Here is a 22,988-nt window from a genome sequence, read left to right on the forward strand (position 1 = left end):
AGGAGTGACCAAAGTCATTTTACAGTAGGAGAAGGGACGGTTGCTGAGCAGGAATGCTCATGGCCAGGCTGAGGGATGTCACGTAGGATGCAGGATGCTGTCTGCAGCACATGCTGCCTGCCCCCAAACCAGCCTTACCCAATCCTTTTTACCCTTTTTACCTTTTTTTACCCAATCCTTTTCCACACCAAGTATATTTAGCAGCAGGTTGTAAATGACAGTGAAGAAACCAGTCCATCCAAGAGGTGTTTTGCTTAGAAATACCTTTATTTTATAAAGCCACAGTTCTGTAAAGTTTTACCACACTTATAAAAAGGGGGCTGACAATTCTGAGGGAGAAAAGAAAAGCTGAAAACGGTTCTTGTAATTCAGGGTTACACAAAGGTTATATTTATAATATATATATTTATTTATAATCTGGGGACAGTAGAGATGGAACTGCAGTACGGGGGAGCTGGGGGCTCATATTTCAGAGACTTGCTCGTGTCCTACAAATAGTGTCTCTTGACAGAAGGGGTTCACAAGGACCATCCCGCTGTCACGGTAGTCGCCGTTGGCAGGGGAGCGCGGCTCGGAGAGGTGGTCCTAGGACAAAGACAGAGAAGCAGGTTGAGCACATCGCACACCCCCTGTGAGCACACGGGGCACCCCGCTGCCCTGTACAGCACATGTGAGAAATGGGCTGATGTTTTTATCATTTCTCCCAATCTTCCAAAAGTGCCTGAATTTGGGAGGCTCCACCTCCCAGACAGCGAAGTTCGGTGAGTTGGTTTTACCCTTCCTCAGACAGGAGGAGCTGTGAGTGAAGAGCTCCTCTAATAGTCTCAGACTGGGCATCTAGACGTCATAGAAACATGGAATCCCAGACTGGTTTGGGTTGGAAAGGACCTTAAGATCATCCAGTTCCAACCCCCTGCCATGGGCAGGGACACCTCACACTAGACCATGTCACCCAAGGCTCTGTCCAGCCTGGCCTTGAACACTGCCAGGGATGGAGCATTTATCACTTCTCTGGGCAACCTGTGCCAGCGCCTCAGCACCCTCACAGGGAAGAACTTCTGCCTTAGATCCAACCTGAACTTCCCCTGTTTCAGTTTGAACCCATCACCCTTGTCCTATCGCTACAGTCCCTGATGAAGAGTCCCTCTCCAGCATCCTTGTAGCCCCTTCAGACACTGGAAGCTGCTCTGAGGTCTCTGCGCAGCTTCTCTTCTCCAGGCTGAACAGCCCCAATGTTCCCAGCCTGTCTTCATATGGGAGGTGCTCCAGCCCCTGAGCATCCTTGTGGCCCCCCACAGACAGATCACGTGACCCAGATGACAGCTTTTGGAGAGCATCCTATATGTGAATATATCATGTGGTTGTTGGTAAGTCTAGCCCAAGTCCTGCCTTAGCTTGAGCAACGTGACTGCCAGCAAAGTGGGGTTAATGAAGCGGCTGTGAGTGCTTGTCTGATCACATCTCAGAGGTTCCATTCTAAACACTTTTGTTTGTCTCTAATGAGATGAGTTAGTAGCTAACTGATCTGAAAATCTCTTTAGCTTAAACCCAAACTCTCCACTGTTTCTAGGTTTTAAATACCTTTGAACTAAGCTAAATCTTCTCTATCTCTGAGGCCAGGGGATGCATTTCTACCCATAGGATCACGTGCCCATGTATGAATAATCCCACTGAACCAGTCAGATCCCTTAAGTAAAGGCTGATGAGTACACACCCCTATTACACACTCTCATCGATGTTTCACTTGCTTATATACTGGGAAGACTCACCTGAACTGGTATTTAAGAAGCTCCTGAGACATAAATGCATAAAATTTCTTTGCATTATGAAGTCCCACTACCCCCCTTACCTGATGCTGTGTGGGACATGCACAACACACAGAGTGGAAGGACTGACTATCAGTAACTGACTGTCAGCAACTGGCTTATCAGTAACAAGCCAGCCCAAATAACTCTCCTAAGCAGTCATGGTATGGGGCAGACATTGGTCAGAGGCTCAAAAGAGAAACCCAAGAACAAAGTCACCTAGAGATGATTTATTCCCATGATCACACAGCAATGTGGAACATATCTGCAATGGCTGGGAATAGGATGGCAATCCAGTTTTGGTGACATACACGTTATACGTGTGTAGGGGTGAGTCCTTCCCAAAAAGCTGTTTCCCTGAGTGTGCACAGGGATTTGAAGGCTTTATTACTATGATTTCCTCTCCCCTTCTCCCAGTACAGCTTCGGTTACAGTTTTCAGACACTAGTTCTGCAAGTACCTCTGAAGTCTCCAGTGACTGGATCTCTCTTGGTAACTCTACAGCATGCCTGTTGAAGTAGTCCATGGTAATAGCATTATTCCAATAGCTCAGGTTGTTTTCTGGGTTGGATGTCTTTTTCTTCCTCCTCATGCAGCAGACTGTCAGCAGAACTGCTGTCAATAGAAACATGTCAAAAATGTGGTTATTTCCTTTCAATAAGAGACTCATTAGGACCATGAATTTGGTTTTTACGTTACTCAAGGGCAAGGCTGGTGACCTTTGTTCATACGATTCACTCTTGGTCAGATCTAGCTCTCTCCTATCAAACCCCACACAATTAAGTCACAATCTGGGCCAAGTGGATGAAACTTTGGGCTTGGCAGAAAGATCAGGTTTTGCTTCCCTTTTGATGTGAGTTTATAATCTCCAAGATGTCGCTGCCTGGCTAAGGAAAAGCTTTGGTGTTGTAACTGATGGTATTTTAATACCTAAGCAGGGATTTATAGACCGTCTAGGACAGAGGACGCTCCCCAGGGACTGTGAAGGATGCTGCTGTGCACATCTTTTCTGCTTCTACTGTGTTCAGATGCTTCAGCAATGAGCACATTAGCAAATGAGCAGTGAGAGACGTGTCCTAGGTTCAGACACCAAATTAATACATGCAGGTAGCTGCATGTCTTCAATACCAAAAGCTTCTGCCCTAAAGTGCGACCTATCCCTGCCTCTGTCACCTTCCATTTGTAAACTGGATTTTGAGTACTTTGTGACCATGCTCCAAAACATCAGTGACCAGATGGGCTCCTGAGTGGGATGAGGTGGCATGGAGATCCCCTCTGGTACCTGTCTCACATAGCTCATGCTTCCAGTGCAGCACTTACGCCAGAGTTGGTGTTTTCCCGCCTGTCTCCATCAGCTCTATCAGGATGTGGGATCTACTGATAAATGTAATCCATTCCCCACATTTCCCTGGGCACCAGCAGTTTCTGAGCCTGGCCTGTTTTTTCTTATCTGTGGAGTGCACTGAAGCTCCTGCAATCTGAAATATTCGAGCTTAAAGCAGAGCAGTGAAGGAAGATGAAGTGGAACTTGTCTGGTCTCCTCTGGTATCTCCTCCAGTGTCCTGGCAGAGATGCCAGCTGGGATAACGCTCCCACAGCGCACAGTCTGAACACAAAGCAGAGTGCTATTTTCTGGAACTGCTTTCTGTTCAGTCATCCTGTTCCAATTCAGATGGGTGATCCTGGCACTTCTACAAGCCAGGCAAACCCACTGTAACAAACTCACTGCTCCCACTGGTCCTTGCTCAGGCAGAAGCTGAAGAAGGGGCACGTACCATGCTTCGCTCAGAGGATTAATGCATAAGCTGTGTGCTTATCTTACACCTGTGGAATGAACTGACCTGTTGCGCTTGTGATCTACCTGATTTATACAGGGAATGCCCTGCTGTAAATTCACCATTTTCTTTCTAAACCCCTTGTGGAAGAAAAGAAGAGACAAAATATTCATGAAGCAGAAAAGTATGTGATTTTCCCAGCTACAGCCAAAATTATTTATTAGAATTATAGCCCAGAGGCAAGACAAGACTGCAGAGAGGTCAGAGCTGCTTTGTATGTTTTGACAAACACTGCAGCTACCCATATGCCGTGGGTGAAGTGGCAATACAGAAGTGCAAGGCTAGAGCTCTGTTTAAAACAAAATAATGAGCTACTAAGAAAAAACCCTGAAGGGTTTGAGTTCAGGCAGTTTATGTCTCATTCAAAGGGCAAGGTGAGCTGAGGCTATAAATCTTCTCCCAAAAATAATGGAAAAATCTCCCGCACTGCTCCTGCAGGTTTCAGAAAAGCAGGTCATCATCACACTGGCTATTAGCTTTGACTCATATTGCTTCAGTCTTTCTGTCACCAGTAAGTTCATTTGCTGACAGCACGACTCCTGCTGCTGTGCCTGTTAAGCAGGCACCCCATGGGGGCCACCAGAACTGCCCAGGGAAATGCCCATTCTCCTCAAGGGCTGTGTCTCTACTTTGCCTCTGCCCTCTCCATGTCCCAGCCCAGCCTGCAGGCTCCTTAAGATTAGAAAGTGAAGCAGGACCTACCTTTAGTCCTCCCCACTGCTGGCGAGAGCCAACAGACTGTGGAGCTTTTCAGTACTGCATCAACAAGGCTCCCTAAGGCACAGAGCATTTCTGAAGGTGGCTGAGGATATGAGAGCCCCAGTAAAGCGAACTTGATTGCTGTGAAAATGGTTTGAAAACCTGAGGTTTTAAGCTATAAAATGTTGTGGCTGCTGACAGAGAAGTATCGGATTTGGGTTTTAGGGGCTGGAAAGCTGGTGACACTGAGTCAAGAGAGAGTCTTCTTCTTCCAGCAGGAAATGGCCTTGCCATGTGCAGATATGGCTGCTTTACAGAAATATGCTCTCTCCCTTAATTACACTCTTGGCCTCTAACATTAGCACACATACAAGCAAATGGATGGAAAACCAGGCAAACATGTTCCTGAGATTCCCTGAATACAGTATGTTTTAGCAGAAGGCTGTCTATCAAAGCTGTACTAACTCAAAGCACAGATTTAAGAGGGACAGAGAGTACAGCAGGGCTGGAATAGGGCTGTTTCCTGTCCATCTTATATTAACTACCCTCTTGGGGTACATTTTAGTGAAATTAATGTAACTAGCACAGGACTGATCTCTTCCCGAACATTCCTAGGAACAGGGTACAGCTTTACCAATATTCTCAGAGACCTATTTGCTCCCACAACTAGAATTATGTGTATTACAGAAAAAACCCTCTTTCCAGAGAGGCAGCTGCAATGGCCAGCTAGGATATATTAAATGGATGAAAACACACAGAGAGCAGAGATGGTTTGGAAGGGAGAGATGGCAACAGTAACAACAACAGAGCTGAAGGGAGAAAGAGTAGCTGCAATACCCTGCTTATCTTTCCTGCTGTGTTATGTGATGTCCTCACACGGAGGAGAAAGTGCTGCTGTTCAGTGCTGCCATGTACCACCTCTGCTTCAGAGATGGCCAACACTTTGGCCAGGAAAAGGACTAGTTCTTCTCTGGTTTTCAACCTGTACATTCAACCCATCATCAGCTGAGCTGCTGATGAGCTCCAGCTCTGAGACTTGCCTCTTTTGGCCCTACAAGTGCATTAGCTGTTGTCCTTCCCCCACCCCCCGCATTAGAACAGGACATAATACATCCCACAAGCAGGAGAAATGAGGCTTTCACAGATTTACAGCTTTTGAGGCTGGTGGGAACATGTCCATCACCCACACTCACCTGCACATCTGCACAACATCTGCACACCAGGAGACTTTCCCCTGTTAACCACAAGCTGTATTTAAGGTACAGCACATCTCATAGGAAATACCCAGCATCACTTAAGGACATGGAGTGCCCAGATAGCCATCCCATTCCCACAAAGTTTGTTTTAATGCTCAATTTCCATTGTGGGGACATGTTTACATTCCCCTTGTTGTCTAAATACAGCTTCAACCACCACTTCCTCAACATCCTTTTGCCTTTTGCATTAAAAGCTTTCCCTGTGCTATCAGAAATGCCCCCTATATGTGGGCTTTAGCCTCTTCTTGGACTACAATGTGACACAAGTGTGGTTATGCTGCATTTCTCAGCTCTTAAATAATTCACAAGGCTCTTTTCTAATCTTCCAACCTTTTAAAAAACATAACCCACCAGGATTATACACCATGTTTAATACTGGCTTCATAAATACAGTGTAATGAGATCATACCAAACCCCTACAATTTCCTGATAGTCTCCTGTCTTTTCTTTCAACTCACTTCAGTACTTTACCAATCTTATATAGCTGCATACTCCTTTCCCACACTCTCCAGCTCCCACACAGAACATGATGTTAACAGACCTGAAGGAAATATTCAGACCACAGGTTGTTAATTTACTTCTCCCTGTGCCTGCAGATCATAACATAAACTATGTTTGTACAGAATCCTTGCCTCAATGACTACAATAATGAGGTTTTCTGTATTTCTTTCAATTTCCTTAACTTACTGTGGCCATCTATAGTAGTATATATAGTATAGTCTCTCTATATAGTATATGTATATACATATATAGTATATATATAGTATAGTATATAGCATATATATATAGCTTAGCTATGATACAGATGTCAATGGGTTTGGTTATTGATCACAGCTGCTTCCATCTGGAGACAGGAGGCTCTTCTCCAGCTCAGCCTGAGCTCACATCTGAGGATTACACTCAGGGCTTGGGATCTCTCTTGCTTCAGACTGGGAAGCAAATGATAGAGTGAGTGAGCTGATATTGGAAAGCATCCCAGTGCATGAAATGTGAGCTAAGTGGGGTTAGGTCCAAGGCAATTCTTCACATATTCTTTGAGTTCTGCTGACGCCAGTGTTCGGGGGCTCAGCCTTCCTCTTGTGTTCTCCCGTGTCAGCAGAACTGCCTGAATGAATTCACTTCTGCGCATCTGATTTGCAAGTTTCTGTTCTCCCACGTTCCATCGTGTCATTCTGTAATTACAGAGACACAAGCACCGGGAGCCCAAGGACCAGGACGGTGGGTTTTCAAATGAATTCATACTGTGTCTTGTTCTGCATTGCAGAACCTACACACGTACGAATGCACGGGCACAAAAATGGTCAAGGCTGCCTGAAGGACACTGCAAAACCAACCCCAACTGCGACACGCCAAAAATGCTGCTATCAGTGGTGTATATGACTTTGTTTTTCTGGGAATGCAGCGATACAGAATCCTTCATTTTTGCAGCTCTCAAATGGCACAGGCAACGTTACCCCCCTTTATTTATACCAGGAAAGTGAGGTACCAAAAGGTGAAATGATTTCCCCAGGTTCATGTAGCAGACACGGCTCACACATTCCTATTGGAGGAATTACTTTTCTGGCTAGCATTTTAAGGGATTTCAGTGGGACTCAGATTCCTATACGTGCTCAAAGAAACATGTACTGCAAGTACAGGGAGGCTAAATCCCACCTCTTATTTAAGCAGGCAAGCTCCTGAGGCCCGGGTCTTCAGGCTAGTGCTTATAACCACTGAGCTGTGCCACCAGCACGGCTGGAGGGACCTGCCAGTCCTCAGTGGGGCTCAGATGCCAGGGCACAGTGATGCTGAACAAACCCTCTGCTGCTTCCTGCTCTTGGGTGCCCAGCGAGGAGCCCTGGCAGGGTCTTTCCTCCATGAGGAGAAGCACAGTATCCCAGGGGATACTTTCAGGTGACGAGGAGCAAAGAGCTCCTGTGACCACTCTCTAGCAGGTCAGTTCCCCTGTTATGGAAGCTAAAATGCCCACAGGTTTTCACTTAGCAGGCACTTGTCAATAGAAGGTGTCACAGCAAGTGGTCTACGTGTCGGAGCAGGACAGACGTGTCCCTGCAGCGCCATGCTGAGCTTTCCCTTCCAAGGATTTCGGGCAGCATAAGCTGTCCTCAGAAGCCCCCTGATAAGAAAGGCTTTTCCAGCGTCCCCACCACCCCTCACGCAGGGGAGGGATATGGGGAAAGGCAGAGGAGAGATGCTCTGGCCACTGCACAGCTCTGCAAGCTCAGTGAGCTGGCTTGGGGACACTCCTCATCAGTTAACTAGGTTCCTGCAGCTCTGCATCTCTTCACAGGCTCTGGTTGCACCTCCTCACCTCCTTCCGCTTCTTTCCAAGGTGTGCTGCCAACTTCCCTGCCTTGGGGCTTGTTCCCTCCTAAGACAGCTCAGATATTTAAGAGCATGGAGCTGAGGCTCGATATCCAAGATACCACATTCCAGCACCCCAAGCCTGGAGCAGGACAGTGTTTTCCCAGCACATGCCCGCAGGCTGTGAGAGCCTTTCATCGGAAACGTTTTCACCCCTTTAAGAGGAAATGAAATCGCAATGGCTGTGGTCTTCATCCATCTCTCAGCATCAGCCCCCTCTAGACCAGAAGTGACAACGCCAGCGCGGGCCGCCTGTCCTCAGCTGCAGGCGCTTGTGCCCGGGAGGTGGCGACAGTCCCCTTCGCATGTCCCACACCGTGTACCCCACACCGTACAGCGCGCACGGTACAACGTACACCCCACACCGTACAGTGTACACTGTGCAATGTACACCCCACACCGTACAGTGTACATGGTACAACGAACACCCCACGTCGTACACTGTACAGCATACACCCCATACAGTACAGTGTACAACATACATCAATACCATACACTGTACAGTGTACAGCCCATACCATACAGTGTACCCTGCACACTGCACGCTCATGCTTGAAGATACACAGATGCCTGAGGGTCAGGAAATAAAGCGCCCCCCAGGTGTGCAGCACCGAGGGGAGCCACGACCAAAACATGTGCCTCTGGGTAAAAGCACTTCAGGCGTTACAACTAGTTTTTTTTCTCTCTAGGAATAACGGTTGCCCGTACAACAGCACTTAGCATGGCACAGGTGAAACTGCACAACTTTTGGATGAGGCATTTCAAGCAGATCCAAAAAATAAAATCCCATTTAAATGCCTGCCTACCATTCATTTGAACTCTGAAATACATCTGAGGATTGTAAAAGGAGAGTCCCAGGAAAGAGCATCCTCAGAAATCCGGTCCTGAAAGCAGGACTTAAATATCGGAATAATTTAAACACTCAGTTGTATTAGAGCTGGTAGAAATCATTTTCCAAGAAATGTTTACCCTTCTTAAAAAGTAGAGGTTACAACTATAAGAAATAGAACAGGCACATCCTGTTACAGCATATAAGAAGAGTTTAAACACTATTTAACTAGTGGGTTAGAAGCCCTGCCAACACTCTTCATATTGTTGTTATTATTAACAATAACAACAATAATAATTACTATAATTAGTTATTAGCTCATATATGGCACACTTCAGGCAGAGACATACATGAGTTTACACACTGGTAATGCTTCCTATGCTTGTGTTCTATGATATTACATTGTGTTTCGTATTTAATCATAGAACCATAGAATGGTTTGGGTTGGAAAGGACCTTAAGGTCATCCAGTTCCAACCCCCTGCCATGGGCAGGGACACCTCACACTAGACCATGTCGCCCAAGGCTCTGTCCAACCTGGCCTTGAACACTGCCGGGGATGGGGCAGCCACAGCTTCTCTGGGCACCCTGTGCCAGCGCCTCAGCACCCTCACAGGGAAGAACTTCTGCCTTAGATCCAACCTGAACTTCCCCTGTTTCAGTTTGAACCCATCACCCCTTGTCCTATCACTGCAGTCCCTGACGAAGAGTCCCTCTCCAGCATCCTTGTAGCCCCCTTCAGACACTGGAAGCTGCTCTGAGGTCTCCACACAGCTGCTCTTCTCCAGGCTGAACAGCCCCAATGTTCCCAGCCTGTCTTCATACGGGAGGTGCTCCAGCCCCTGATCATCCTCGTGGCCTCCTCTGGACTTGCTCCAACAGCTCCATGTCCTTCTTCCGCTGAGGACACCAGAACCGCACACAGTACTTTGAATGCCTTCTCTCCAGATCTGCTTGCTTTCTGAATATTAGCCCAAAACATAATGCTTGGAAGAATTTATTTGATCCTCTATTTCCTCATTGATAGACAAGGCACTGTTCAGCAAATCAAACATTGCTGTTTCTCATCATGTGCTTGCTTACCCCAGGTTCTCCTCCCCATCTTTTGCAGAAGCATGCATTCACACTTCTGCTTTGGTTTCTCTTTGATTGTCCATCTTTTAGATTTGAGCTTTGTTCTCACTCATGTTTTTAACCACAATTGGAATAGCAGAACCGATGGTCCCAGAGGTACAAATCTAACAGATAGTGCTGAGCCAATCCAATACACTGGAAGGGATTAGTGCAGCTCCCTCTCCAGGTGCGTATTCCTGCAGCCTCATGGCTCTAGGTCTGACCCTGCAGCGAGCTGATTCAGCTCACTGGGTGGACAGAAAGTACCGAAGAGCAAAATGAATAGGTTTTAGCAATCTGAAAGTGTCTCAGGGAGGTGCCAGGTCAGGCCCGGGCAGAAGGAGAGGGGCAGGATCAGGAGGCTGTGCCTCGGAGAGGGCAGGAGACAGCAGCAGGGTAAGCTGTGTGCTTACCAGGACTGGCTCAGCCAGCTCATCTAGCTGATGTCCTCAGTACAGCCTGTAGCTGAACATAACAGAATTAATGCTCTGTATTGTGCTGCTCCCCTTTCCTCCCGCAGCAAAGGCTGGGAAATGTTGGTTCTTGTTCCACTCCAGACAGATCAGCATAATCACACCCCGCACCAGTGACACCCCAGAGAATACATTGCCCAGCTTGCCAACATAGCCCAGCTAAGCAGGGGACACCCCAGCACCCAGCTTTCTCATCATGTCTCATGTGGTTTTTGTACCTGTGTCAAATGCTGAGACCCTAAAGCCAGCTCTGGGAACCCAACCTGCCCTGCTCCCGCAGGTGCACAAACACCAGGATTTCAAACTCTTCCTGCTCCCTCAGCAGCTGCAAAGCTGGAATTCAAATAGAGGAAGCCAGCACTTTGGTTACCAGGCTTTAAAATCTGATAGTTCATGAACTGCCTGCAATGAAATATTGCCCTCAGGTTTCCTCAGGTATCAGTCATTACAACTGGCATTAATCCTTTGGGTTAGCACTAAGCTTTTTAAATCCAATTCCAGGGCAGTATATAGCAGTTCCTAGATTAAAGACTGGTACAACTTTTTGGTCACTGGCTTAAATGCTTTAAGTAAAGCTGATTCACCTTCTGGAGTTGTTCAGCCTCGTGTTACACTCTCAAATGAAGGCCCAAAAAGACCAAGTGAATTCTAATAGCAACAGAGCAAGTATGCTTTGAGTGTAAACATTTCAGCTCTGCATTTTGAAGCACTTTGGTCAGTGAATGTAATCTCTATCTAGTGATTGCTCCTCACCCATCTCAAGCCACCCTCCTCTGTTAGCTCACCACCTACTCCTTGAATCAGGGGCTGAAATCTGAATTTAAGGAAAGAGAAAGCAAAACAAAGCAGCAGTTAACTTACAACATGAGGATATAGGTACGCTGATAGCCAGAATGATCCAGGCAATGTCCATCTTGCTGAGACAGATGGTTGCTCTGTGCTGGGGCTTGTCCCCCTCGGTGACATGGGAGATGTTTCCTTGCACTCCAGGTTTCCAGGTCCCGGCAGGAACCAGTCTGTTTAGGAAGTTCCCGGTGGCAGTGGAGCCAGCGGTGGAAATGGAGCTGGACAACCTGGTGGCAGGAGCTGCGGAGAGAGCAGTGCTTAGCAAAGTCACGTTGGTCACCGTGCCATGCTGCGTTGGAGAGGGTCCCTTGGGGTCTCCTGCTGTTGGGGAGGAGACACTGACATCAAAACTGGTCTGAACCGAGTGCCCCGCTGCTGCTGTTGCAGATCCAGGGCCAGCAAACAGAGGGACATTTGTACTGAGGTTCAAGGTTACCCAAGAGCTGTTTTTGCTCAGCATATCCCATATGCTGTAGTGGGTGGGTTTAAAAGGCACCGACACCGCTTCAGGATCGGTTGATGGTCCAGCAGTTGTAGTGGCAAAATCTGCCTCCTGCAGCATTAGCTCGGCCCCGTCACCTCGCTCTGCTTCCCTAAGGCTTCCCGAGGTGCTGCGGTGGGGTGAAGGGTCTGAGTGTGTAGTTCTTGCCAGCCCCATGCCATTCGGATCACTGGATGCTGCGGTCTGGGACTGAAAGGGGTGGTCTGTGAAAGGGCTCCTCAGGGTAGGGAAGGGAGAGTGCAGGGTCGTCTTTAGGTAAGGCTCTGAGGACTCTGTGAAGTTGCCTTTGAAAACCTGGAATATTTTCCCCTTGGGGCGAGTCTGTCCCGAGTACAAAGCACTCTGGTTGTGTAAATGATATGTTTCCTTGTCGCCGAGGCGAGGGCCACTTGCTTGCTTTTGCCCGGTGGAAGGGGTTTTCTCCAGCACACTGATGGAATGGGGCATGGTGTGAGCAGACGTGGGAAGGGGCTCTGCTGCGTGGTGGTCTTTGTGGCGAGGTGTTGTTCCCATGGCTGTGACAGTGGTAGTGTTCATCGGGAAGCCCTGAGAGGAGGAGACAGTGGGAGACAGTACCTGAACAGAAAACACCAGCTCTTCTGTCAGTGCCAAGATCAGTAGAACACCTAGAGGAAGAAGCACAGAGAGAGGGTGAGACACCAGGGAGGGACCAGCGGGCAGGGAACGGCACAGCTTCTGTGTCTGGCAGGAACGGATACCTTCCATGTTCAGAGTTAGCATCCAACTTTGTTGGCTTCTCTGGGAACGTAGGAAGGGAAAGGAAAATCTGCAGGGGCTGTGATGGCCCCGTGGCTGTGGAAGAGGCAAGGTGGGAATGGGAAGGTCTCAGGGAATCTGTGGAAAAGCAGGAGTGTATGGGCTCCGGACAGTGCTTTAAGTGCCATAGGCAGCTGATTTCCCTGTAGAAGCTACAAAACATCCTATGAAGCATTTAGGGGTAGAAACAAAAGATTTTTTCATCTTTATTTTATCCAAGAGGCCTCCAGCTCAATGTCTGCATCACTATGGGCATCCTTAGTCATTCTTTTGTCAGCAAAATCCTAAATTGGGCTGCCTCCAGTCTTGGATGCCATTAAGCAACCTGGGGTTTGAGAGAGCAGCTGCTTAGCCCTTGCTGAAAATTAGGTTAAGAAAGGATGTCTGATGAGAGGGCTTTCCTGGGTTATACATATGCTGCCCTTTACTGAGCAATTTCAGACAATCTAGTCACTTCTTTCAGAGTATCAGACATGGACAATCTCCAAATGTTAGAAACGAACAAGAAAACATAAAGAAACAAGAAGAAAACTATCACAGCTATCTTTAAAAGTCAGGTGACCATTAAGGGTCTGATTCAATCTATCACAACTGCCCTTTGCACCCATGTACAAATGGTTGTAACCTGTTCTGTGCTCACATGCGCTGTGGAATTGGATTGTATGAAATTTGTCTGCTGCCACCCTCTGCAGTGCACATCATCTCATGAAGCACCAGATTCACACCGCCGGGAACATCAATTCTTCCATTTATTCCTAGTCCAGATAATGGACGTGGGCAGCTGCAGTAGCATAAGCCTCCCCGGGATGCAGGGCTAATACACCGTGAGTTAGTGTGACATGCAGGGACCGCATCAATCACACGTCACCATTTCCATATGTTGAAGCCGTCGAGTGTAACGTGGAATTTTGCCCACTAGAAAGCACACGGAATAAATCCATTTTGCACAGTCCACTGAGCATCATCAGATGGCACCATTAGCACTGTGCTAGTGTGGATTTCAGTGTCAAGGTGAAAAATGTTGCCACAGTCTTAACAAATCAGGGAGACAAGTTCGTCAAGGCTGCAGGACTCCAAACCTTCCAGCCAAGACCGTGGAGAACCTTCCTGCCTGCTTCTCTACCCTTCCCAGGCTTGCCAGCTTCCTCCATGAGCATTGTTAGGCCATTAGGTTCTACCCTACTTGGGAAGAATACCTGTTATGGGCACCAGCAGAAAAGGAAGGCAGGGGCTTGAGACAATGAAAGAAGATCTCTGATGAGGTGTCCATTGGGCCCTAGGGCTCTGTGCTGCATGTTGGGCAGATGCAGATGCCATGAAATGTGTTTATTCTGAACCCGGTGCATCATTCACACCCATTCACATGCAGCAAAGCTGACCAAAGGAGCAGTACCCATTCCTCCAACCCAGCTAAATCCTCTACTTCGATCACTAACCATAATTACTGAACCAGAACAGCACAGAATTCTGCAACCAACAAAATTCACCTCATCTTGCCTCTCCCCCTACCTCCCAGCCTCCTGTTAATTCACAGAGCATCCAGAAAATGAAAGCACTGACTGGGTAACATAGTGAGAGACAATTACCAGCAATGTGCTTTCCACTGCCTGATGCTAAAATTAGCTCTTTGATTTATTTACTCCTGAAATAAAGATCTCTGCCAAATAAACCATCGTCTGGGATCCTGCTTCCCAGTTCCCAGTCAGCTGCAGACAACATGCTCTTAGCAGAACACCTCATCTAAGAAAAAAACATATTCCATACACTGAGATGCAACCAGGAGAGCAGATTGTGCTGTATTCATGGAGCATCACTCTTGGAAACGAAAAGGAGGACTTCTCTTCACATTTTTGGTAGTGCTTATTCTGAGGTCAAGGTCAAAGAAGATATTCTAGTGTCCATATGGCTAATACTTCATGCCAAGACAAGTTGCTGCCACAGAACAAATTCAAAGAGGAAAGGATGATGATTTATTTGGGATTTGGTGTGTGGAGATAATGGTTCAGGAAACTTTAGGCCTGCTGTTCTGAGCACACAAGAGAAAGTGCATTGGCAGACCTTAGGAGATACTAGATTGGAATTGTTATAATGCCTGCTAAGATTTTGGGATGTTCTTTGTGTAATTACTTGCTCTCACACCTCATGCAGAAAAACATCTCTACTGGGTTAGTATTTTTCTCCAGGATCTTCCTTAAGGAATAAGGAAGTTGACAGCTTTTCTGCATATTGTGCCCCGGGGTTAGACACCCTGCTCTTTGTCTGAAAACCTACCTATTATCCACCTCTACTTCTTGCAAAACTAATAAATCAGAAGCTTGCTGCTATAAAGATTTATGATCTCTCTGGGGCAGCCTGTTGTAGCAGGTCACCACATACCAGGCACAGGAAGCCAGATGCATTTAGCTAGTACCTTTAGGTGGCTTGTGAAGTATAATTATTCAAAGGAAATACAACATCAGAAGTAATTTATCTGACAATAAACAATAGCCCCCAAGACATTTGGCTGTCTTAGGCTGTGGCAGTCGCGTTTTCCTTGTCTGCTAGACTCCGTTTAACAGCCTCTGCAGAGCCAATGTGGCCCCATAAGCTACAGCTTCTTAGGACTTTGGTTTACTGTTTGAATGGACTACAGTAACTCCTTCAGTGTCAACCAGAGCTAATCTGTGCCCTTAACTACTGAAGAAGTATTCAGTTTAGTAGATCATTGTAAAAATAGCCAGTGCTGTATATTCAGGGAGAACCAGATAATAATAAGGACTTCACAGTGGGCTTTGCTGGCCCTTTCAAGTAGAATTAATTGGCTTTATAATTGATCAACAGCCAATTGGAAAGCAAAAGTAAAGCTGGAATTGGCATTTCCAGATGCTCTGCATCACCACCTAAGCATGCTCTGGCTGGATGTGCAGTGACCTGATTGCCCGGAGTTCCCAGTTACTCTTCTAACACTTGAGGATATGCAATGTCTTATAAAGTAGGGCTCTTATTGAGGTCCCTGATATTAGACTGCTCTGTCTGTCAATTACGGCTTAAGCCTAGGAAAATGATACTCTCAATTCTTCCACTAACTTGCAGGAGGCATTTATCACAGACATGGACTTATCCAAACCCTTCAGTTTTCCTTCCTTCCCAACCTCTATCTCTGCTTTGCACCAGGAAAAGGGCCATGGGGGGTATGATGCCAACTGTCCCCCAGTGCATCAGCTCACCCTCAATCAGACTACCATTGAAAGGAAACCTGGTTGTTATCAAATTGTCACGGCCAAAGTTTTGATATCCCAGCTGAGATGGTACCCAGCAGATGCCTTTGGTCTGTTCAAAGCACAGTCCTGCAGCTCTTTGCCAAAATCCTTCAGTTTTTGCTGCCTAAGACTGTTAGGACTGATCTTACTTAGAGCATAAGCCCTTGGGGTTAAGGACTCACAGTCCTTACTATCTGCTGGCATAATGGTAATACAGACTGATGTAAGCACATTATAGCAAATAATAATAATTAATTATATTTGCAAAGGTCAGTTCACACCATTAAGTTTTTTCATAAGAGACCATTTCTAAGGTATAGGAGCTCAGGCTCAGAAGGGGTCAAACTGATTTGGCTTCTAAATGCTGTGTGTCAAATTCCCACTTTTGGTGTCTCATTTTATGACTACATTAAAACCATTCAACCCTAATGAGAAGGCTGACTGACCTGACGCCTCTGCAGTGTGAACTGTGTCATCCTGTGGTCTTGCATAGTGCACCAAGAAGGGAATATTAAGCACAGAATGAATTAACTCAAGGATGAAGCACAGCAGAGTGACAGAAGAGTACACACAGAAGATGCCGATTCGCATTTAGCCAGAAAGCCTCCTTCCTGACAACATCGTGCAATGGTTCCAATCTTAACAGCATCTCCCTACAGTGCTTCTTCCCATCATACACTCACATGAGGAGCCCAGAAATGGCATGGACATGAAGAAAATGAAGGAGTTCCTATCCAGCAGTGTTTTAAAATACTGCTTGATGTCCCCAGCGAGTATCAGGGAAGCTGGGGTTAGGAATACTTTGCTTTCCCACACTGTGAAATCTGTAGGGTCCTAACATTTGGGAACTGCCCCACAGCCCTTTTATTTGCATGCAGGAGGCAGAACTGCTTCTCTCCAGACCAGAAAACCAAAGCAATTCTAGCCCCAGCAGCTGACATCCTTTGACTGTTTTATCTCAAGACCTCAGAAGACCCCGCTAGAAGCCAGTGTCCTGGCACAGGACAACGTGAAAAGGCTTCATTTAGGAGCTAACACTGCTGGTGCTGCACAGGACACTTCATGGGCACTTTTGAGAACAGCCTTTTTGCATGACATGGCAGAGCCAGCTCATGCGTTCAGCCTCCCCAAGGCACCCTCTTTAAACCATACAAACTTCGGATCTACAACCAACATCTGATCTAAAGCCTGTGGAAAGGTTCCCAATGACTTTAGCAGGCTTTGGACCAAGTCCTGACTGTCGGAGGTACAGTGGAAACTTCTGAGCCGCACATTCACGTTTTCTACAGCAAATGAATGTGCACCGTGTGCTCAGTCTGGTGTTTGACCCCTTTTGGCCTCTGCTACGTCAAACCTTGCAGCAGGACAAACAGAGCCAAACAGTTTTGCTCTAGGTAGTCAGGAAAAGCTTTTTGTTTGGAGCCCTGCTGCTGGACTCATTATTTCAGACTGCTGTGGGCAGGAGAAGCAAAGGGAGCTTTCCTACAAAAGACCATTATCTACAGACCCAGGGCTTGGAGGCACATGGGCAGTGTAAGGGATGCTGAAGCCTCTCTGTGCTTCTAACACTCCTGGCTTACTAATAGTGAGAGAAGGCTGTGCAAAACCTGTTCAAAGCAACAGCAATGTTACTTTTGTAATGAAAGCTTCCTTCACAACACTATTAACTTCTCATGTGTCTCTCAGCAAACCTAAAACGTTACAGGGAGTAAAATGAATCTTTAATAGATGGAAACTGTGCAGAAAGTACAGATCACTACTTTCATTACAGTCATTTTTATTATGGTTTCTTTGTCATCTGTCAGAGCAATATGATTTTCATTCACAATAAAGCAGCCTTTGTACAAACAAAGAGTTAAGCAAATTTCATCCATGACTGGTGGCAGAAAAGAAAAAGTAGGTTACTCAGCATAGAAAATTTCTCTTCCCTGCCCATCTCTCAGTGGCTGTTATGCCAGAACTCCCAGATATTAACTTAGAAGTTATTGTCTGTTTTCCCGTGCAAGTATTAGGTTGATCAACCCTGACTTCAATACATGAAGTACTGCAGGGAATAAGACACACAGACTAACAGCTCTATTTGCAGTAACATCAACCAGCATCAGCAGAAGCTCTGGAAATCACATGTACAAACACAAATTAAGCAGCACTCGCTGACACTCCCTGTGCAACAACAGTAACGGCGGCTCCAGTTTTCATGTGGCAAGACTTCCCGGCCCTTTAACAACATAAACCCACTGCAGACCACTCGTACTTCCTCTAAGGTGCACTTCCATCACAGATTTCAAGAGAGTGAGTCTGTAAATCAAAATCCATTTCTCCAGGGAGTTAAACAATGGGTGATACAAATAAGACAGTATCGTGTAGTCGCAGAGCAGGCAGCTCCCACTTCATTCTCACACTGCACTAGAGACTCACAGATGCTACAGGACTGCTTCAGATCCCCTATTCAGCTAAGTATACACAGACATCCGAGCTGCTGAAACCTTGTGAAAAGGCTTACTGACAATCTAGGACAACAGTAATTACTGAGAGGAGGGTAATAAGAAGAGCGAGCCTGACTCTAGCTGCTTGCTCAAGGTAATCACTTACCTGGAAATATCATTTGGACTTGTCAGCAGACATCCTCACCTGCTCACATCACACGGATTCGGAAGCTTCATCCCTCAGCAGAGAAAGGCAAAACACATCTTCTCCCTAACGAGGCAGCTGCAGCAGGAGTTGCTGTTATTGTTGGAACTGGTTTGGAGGAATGAGGGCAGAGACAGCCCAGGCAGGCGTGTCTTGCAGGCTGTGCAGTGAGAGGGCTCGCTCCTTTATGGACTACCTTTGCTACTACAAGGCAGGATTACTTACTGAGCCAGACCCCCTCTCTGCCAGCAGATCCACAGGCTGCTTGGTATTCCAGCTTGGTTTCCCATCAAGTCCAGATACAGTTTGTCTGACATGGGTCTATTCAGATGCCAGAGGACTGCTGGCAGTGCTCCTTCTCTGGGAACAAAACAGCCACAAGCACCCCAGCTGCACGCCCTTGGGAGGCTGCTCAGTCCTCATTCCAAGGCAGCATGCCCTCCCTCCAGCTTTTTGTGTGTGGATGGCTTTCACACATCTACCTCCTGCTTCTGTGCCTCCACCAGACTTCCCACTTCATTCAATTACCTCTAATGATATTAATATTCCTGTCAGAGGGAAATATGGGGAATGAAATAGTGATCATCTTTCTCTCCTTCTCTGGCATTGAAATGCATGATCTGTATTTGATTTCTTCACTCCTCAGTGGTGAATTGGCTGTAAAGATGTCCATAGATCCTGTGATTCTTAAAGCCATAATCCCACCTCTCTTTTTCCATTTCTTCTTTTTCCCCTGTCTCTCTGGCACAGCTGGGTGTCTGGAAGAACACACTGCCTGAAGAGCACACAAACGTGCCCTGTGCAGCCAGCTACCAAACCCTCAAAAGGGAAATGGTGCGAGAGCAACAAGTTAGGGGCTTCTTGAGAGCAGCGTGGGGATCCCCCAGGAGTCCCAGGGCAATCCCCACCACTCAGGCTTTGATTCAGAGCCCCTGTTGTGCTGCAACAGCCCGAGCAGCTTGTTATATGGAGTCCCCACAAAATTCATTCCTAGTATTTTGCTAGAGAGAAAAGCCAGTTCCTTCTTCACTCTTATCATACTAGGTGAGAAGATCCTCCTGTTTTCAGGTCTTGATACAAGCATGTTGCAGCCAGACTTCTTTTTTGATGCTGTGGCTGAATCAGACAGGAATGATCCTGTGACAATAGGTTTGAGTTCGGGCCCATAGCAGCTACGGGGCCTCCAACAGTGACCCCAGTGCTGACTGAAGTCCCTAACAGGAAGGCTAGGCAGGTGTATATATTATATCACAAGCATATCTTACTCTTAGTTATACAAGCTCTGTTTTCACAGCCACAATCATTTCATGAAGGATATGGAAAGACAAAGTGCAAATAATAATCTGAGATCTGCTTTGCATTTTTGTGCTCTCATGCTGACGGTTCTTTTCTCCTTCCCATCTGCAGTTCACTTTTCCTGCTTGTTGTTTCCAGTCTGAAGGTTTTTCTAAATAAGGATATTTAGTGCATTATAAAATAAATGGTCCTTACAAATATCAGCTTGTTTAGCACTTTCTGGAGCTCAGGGCTGATGAAGAGCTTGCTGCTGAAACAATGATTTAGCACGAAGCTGCAGCTGGCATAACAAGAGAACCATGCCACGTATTTTAACCTTTGCTGGAGGATTCGCCACATCTGTAAGTAGTAACTCACACAGATTTCTTCCCTGTGTGCTGTCATGGATGGAAACATATGGCTCAAAACTGCAGAGACCATCGTTTGGAATTTCAGATGAAAACCCTTTTTAACAACAGAGGATCTGTGCATTCCCTTGTCCAAAAACACATGGAACAAACCAAAGATCCTTTTAAAAGCATATGAGTATTCCTTGGTCTGACAGCTCCCCCCTCACACAAGGCTTGTCCAGCCCCAGCTTTGCAAATGCACATCCCTTCCTTTCCAGCCTTTACTTGGCAGCAGTTTTTGTTGGCAGGATGCTGTTGCCAAGGGAGACAGAAAGGATGTGCAGCTGGCTTTTCTTTCACCTGCACTTACTGCTGCTGATCCTATTTATGTTACTGCAGAACCTTTGGCTTCTAAGAGACCTCCCATCAATGCCACCGGACCTTTTGAAGAGTTTTGACAATGACACAAATAGCTGTGGCCTCTGATAGAAAGCTTAAAATAGGATCTCACCAAAGAGAGGATGTAGTTGGTGCCACAGATGCTGACTTAAGCAAGGGTACCCATTTAACAAGCAACGATAAGAAGGGGGAAAGGAGGATTCAAAGCCATCTTCAAAAGGTTTCTGACAACTCCCCAAAGCAGTGAGTAACTTCAGATATGTAAAAGTTACATGTTTAGCCTGAAGTAGCTGTGGCTCTGGCAGGCAATTCACCCCATCCACACATTGACTACTATTGACATAGAGGCTCCTCTCTTGCCATTAACAAGAGGTCACATAGAGGATGATGAGCTTTAACCAGATGTCCAGCTTTCAGGTGATGAGAATTAGGTGAGATGAATCCCACCTCGTATCCCTCCATCTGTTTACATGGCATCATCATAAGGCAAAGCAAGGATTCGTTTAGTACAAAAAAGGGATAAATAAAAGTGATGTTTGAAAAGGTGAAATATAGTCTCTCTATTGCACTACCTTCCAGGACAGGAAATCCTACTGCTTTGGCCATTCAGAACCAGTTTCTCCTGAACACCACACGACAAGCCTTAAAAAACAACACTTCATTGGCATGAAGAGTGGACTAGAGCAGCCCTTCCATGGTAATGCACTAGGAAGCATTTTTCTTTCCCATATTAGAGGGTAAGTGGGCAAGCACTAATTCAGATGAAGCAAGGAGCTGCTACCTCTCAAAGAAACAGCATGCAAGGCAAGACGTCTGGCGCCTGGAAAGTAGCACGAGGAAGCAGGAGCCGCTGCTTCATGCACAAGCCTTTTCCAGACAACCACAGCTCCTGGACCTGCTACACTCCTTTCAAAACCCTCCCCCTTGCATCTGGAGGTAAACAAGTCAGAGGCTTTTGATTCCAGCACCAGATGATACAGCTGTTCCAAACCTAATTTCTTCAGGATTAAGCCTCCAGCCCTAATTTACACTGACTCACCTATCAATCAGGACACTTCTTCTAGACTCAGAATGCTCTTTCATTACAGCACATTTTTAGCTTGCTTTTTCTAAGGAAACATTTGTAGGGACAGGTTGTCTATCCCTCTGCCTGTCTTTGATCCATGGCTAATTGCAAATACTGCAACACACTGTATGACGACTGGCCAAGAGGCAGAGGAAAGCACCCTACTCATGGATCCCTCTGCTGCAACAATTCAGGCCTTTTTTTTTCTCTATTTGCAAAAGCTGTGCTTCAATTCTCCAGCTTCAGGTGCAGAGATGTTGATGCTACAGCCAGAAGGGATGTTATAGCTAGGCAGAGGCTGACTAACTTCTACAAACCCTGAAGGTATTGCACTCATTTCATCTGTTCATTGAAAGTAATTTGGATGATGTATTACTTATGCCTCCTTCAAACACATTATTACCTCCAAGTGCCTGGCTACCCTTGTGCTTGATCTCCAATGAGAGCTTGTAATGAAGAGCTTGCACCGATTTGTTATGTGAGCAGGTAACACGCAATTAGAAAGTAACCATTATGTTCACCTGCAGGAAAGCTTTACTCTGAGTTTTGGATCAGTTGAAGCAAAAGGGACACTGTGCCTCAGAGTAAGCAAATGAGGGGATTTATGCAGTTATTCACAGTTTATCATCTGGGCAAGTAAGAACCAAACCAGGTCGGGATCCAGGGAGTCAGCATTTCCAGTATGGGGGACTGGCTTTGTGAGTATAAAGTGTCAGATTGGAATGGGAATAATCCCCAAGGTGGACTTGGGCTATAAAAAGTAGTGAGAGTTTCCATGTCCAGATTGTCTTCTGTGAGCACAGCCTGAGGATATAAGGTTATATATAAACCAGCCGGAAAGGCTGTAATGTGCTGCTTTTATTATCTGCTAGATTATACAGGGCTAGCAAAACCTCTGGAGTGGATGTCAGGTTGCTAAGGAAAGCAGCAAGCTGTTACTTTTCATTTCTGTTCATTCTTCTATAGACTAGCGACAACTTTCATTTGGCTTCTGGAACAAAAGCTTGTATTGCCTTTTAGCTGTCCTGAGTTGAACCTGGCTCCAGCTAAAGCTGATTTCAGAATAACCTGGATGCTCACCATGGCCCTGCTGCACCGAGCCACGTGGGTTCTCCATGAGCAGCTCTTCATGAGGTCTGCTGATGGCCCAAGGGGGTCAAAAACTGGAGGTACGTGCTTGAAACTCAGGTGGGTCAGGGGTGCAGGTTGCATTATGACATACAAAGATAAAAGGGAAAGATCAAATTCCTTTTCTGGAAGCATCAGCTGCTCACTGCAGAGATGAAGAAAGGGGGTTTTGCTCCATTAGACTGAAATACGGGTTTTTTGCCATCCTTCAAAAGCTGGGTATTGGTCTGGAAGGAACAATGGTCCAACTTGGTGTTGTAAATCATATGTTCGTATAAGTAAGGTCACTGCAGTAGCAGGATATAATTTCTGCTAATGAGAGTAGGACTCTGCTGCTTATATTTCACTCGGTGTTACTGCTCCTGCATTAGACTCACCAGGTGGAGATATGCAATATCATAT

General features: G+C 46.3%; 1 protein-coding gene across 3 annotated transcripts in view; it reads right to left on the reverse strand.

The window, feature by feature from the left end:
- Nucleotides 1–246: 246 nt before the first annotated feature.
- Nucleotides 247–22,988, reverse strand: part of TMEM108 (transmembrane protein 108) — a 163,670-nt gene continuing 140,928 nt past the window's right edge. The window contains exons 1-4 of one of the 3 annotated variants that reach the window (XM_030476358.1): nt 18,330–18,857; nt 11,235–12,347; nt 2,266–2,420; nt 249–585 (exon numbers count right to left, since the gene is read on the reverse strand). In XM_030476358.1, coding sequence (XP_030332218.1) covers nt 463–585; nt 2,266–2,420; nt 11,235–12,347; nt 18,330–18,342 — 1,404 coding nt within the window. In that variant the 5' untranslated portion in view covers nt 18,343–18,857 and the 3' untranslated portion in view covers nt 249–462. Of the gene's footprint in view, nt 586–2,265; nt 2,421–11,234; nt 12,348–18,329; nt 18,858–22,988 lie in introns of those variants that run through there. The other 2 variants (XM_030476340.1, XM_030476349.1) reach the window with 2 other exon arrangements.

Source organism: Strigops habroptila, chromosome 1 (assembly GCF_004027225.2).
Source record: "Strigops habroptila isolate Jane chromosome 1, bStrHab1.2.pri, whole genome shotgun sequence".
Lineage (NCBI taxonomy): Eukaryota > Metazoa > Chordata > Aves > Psittaciformes > Psittacidae > Strigops > Strigops habroptila.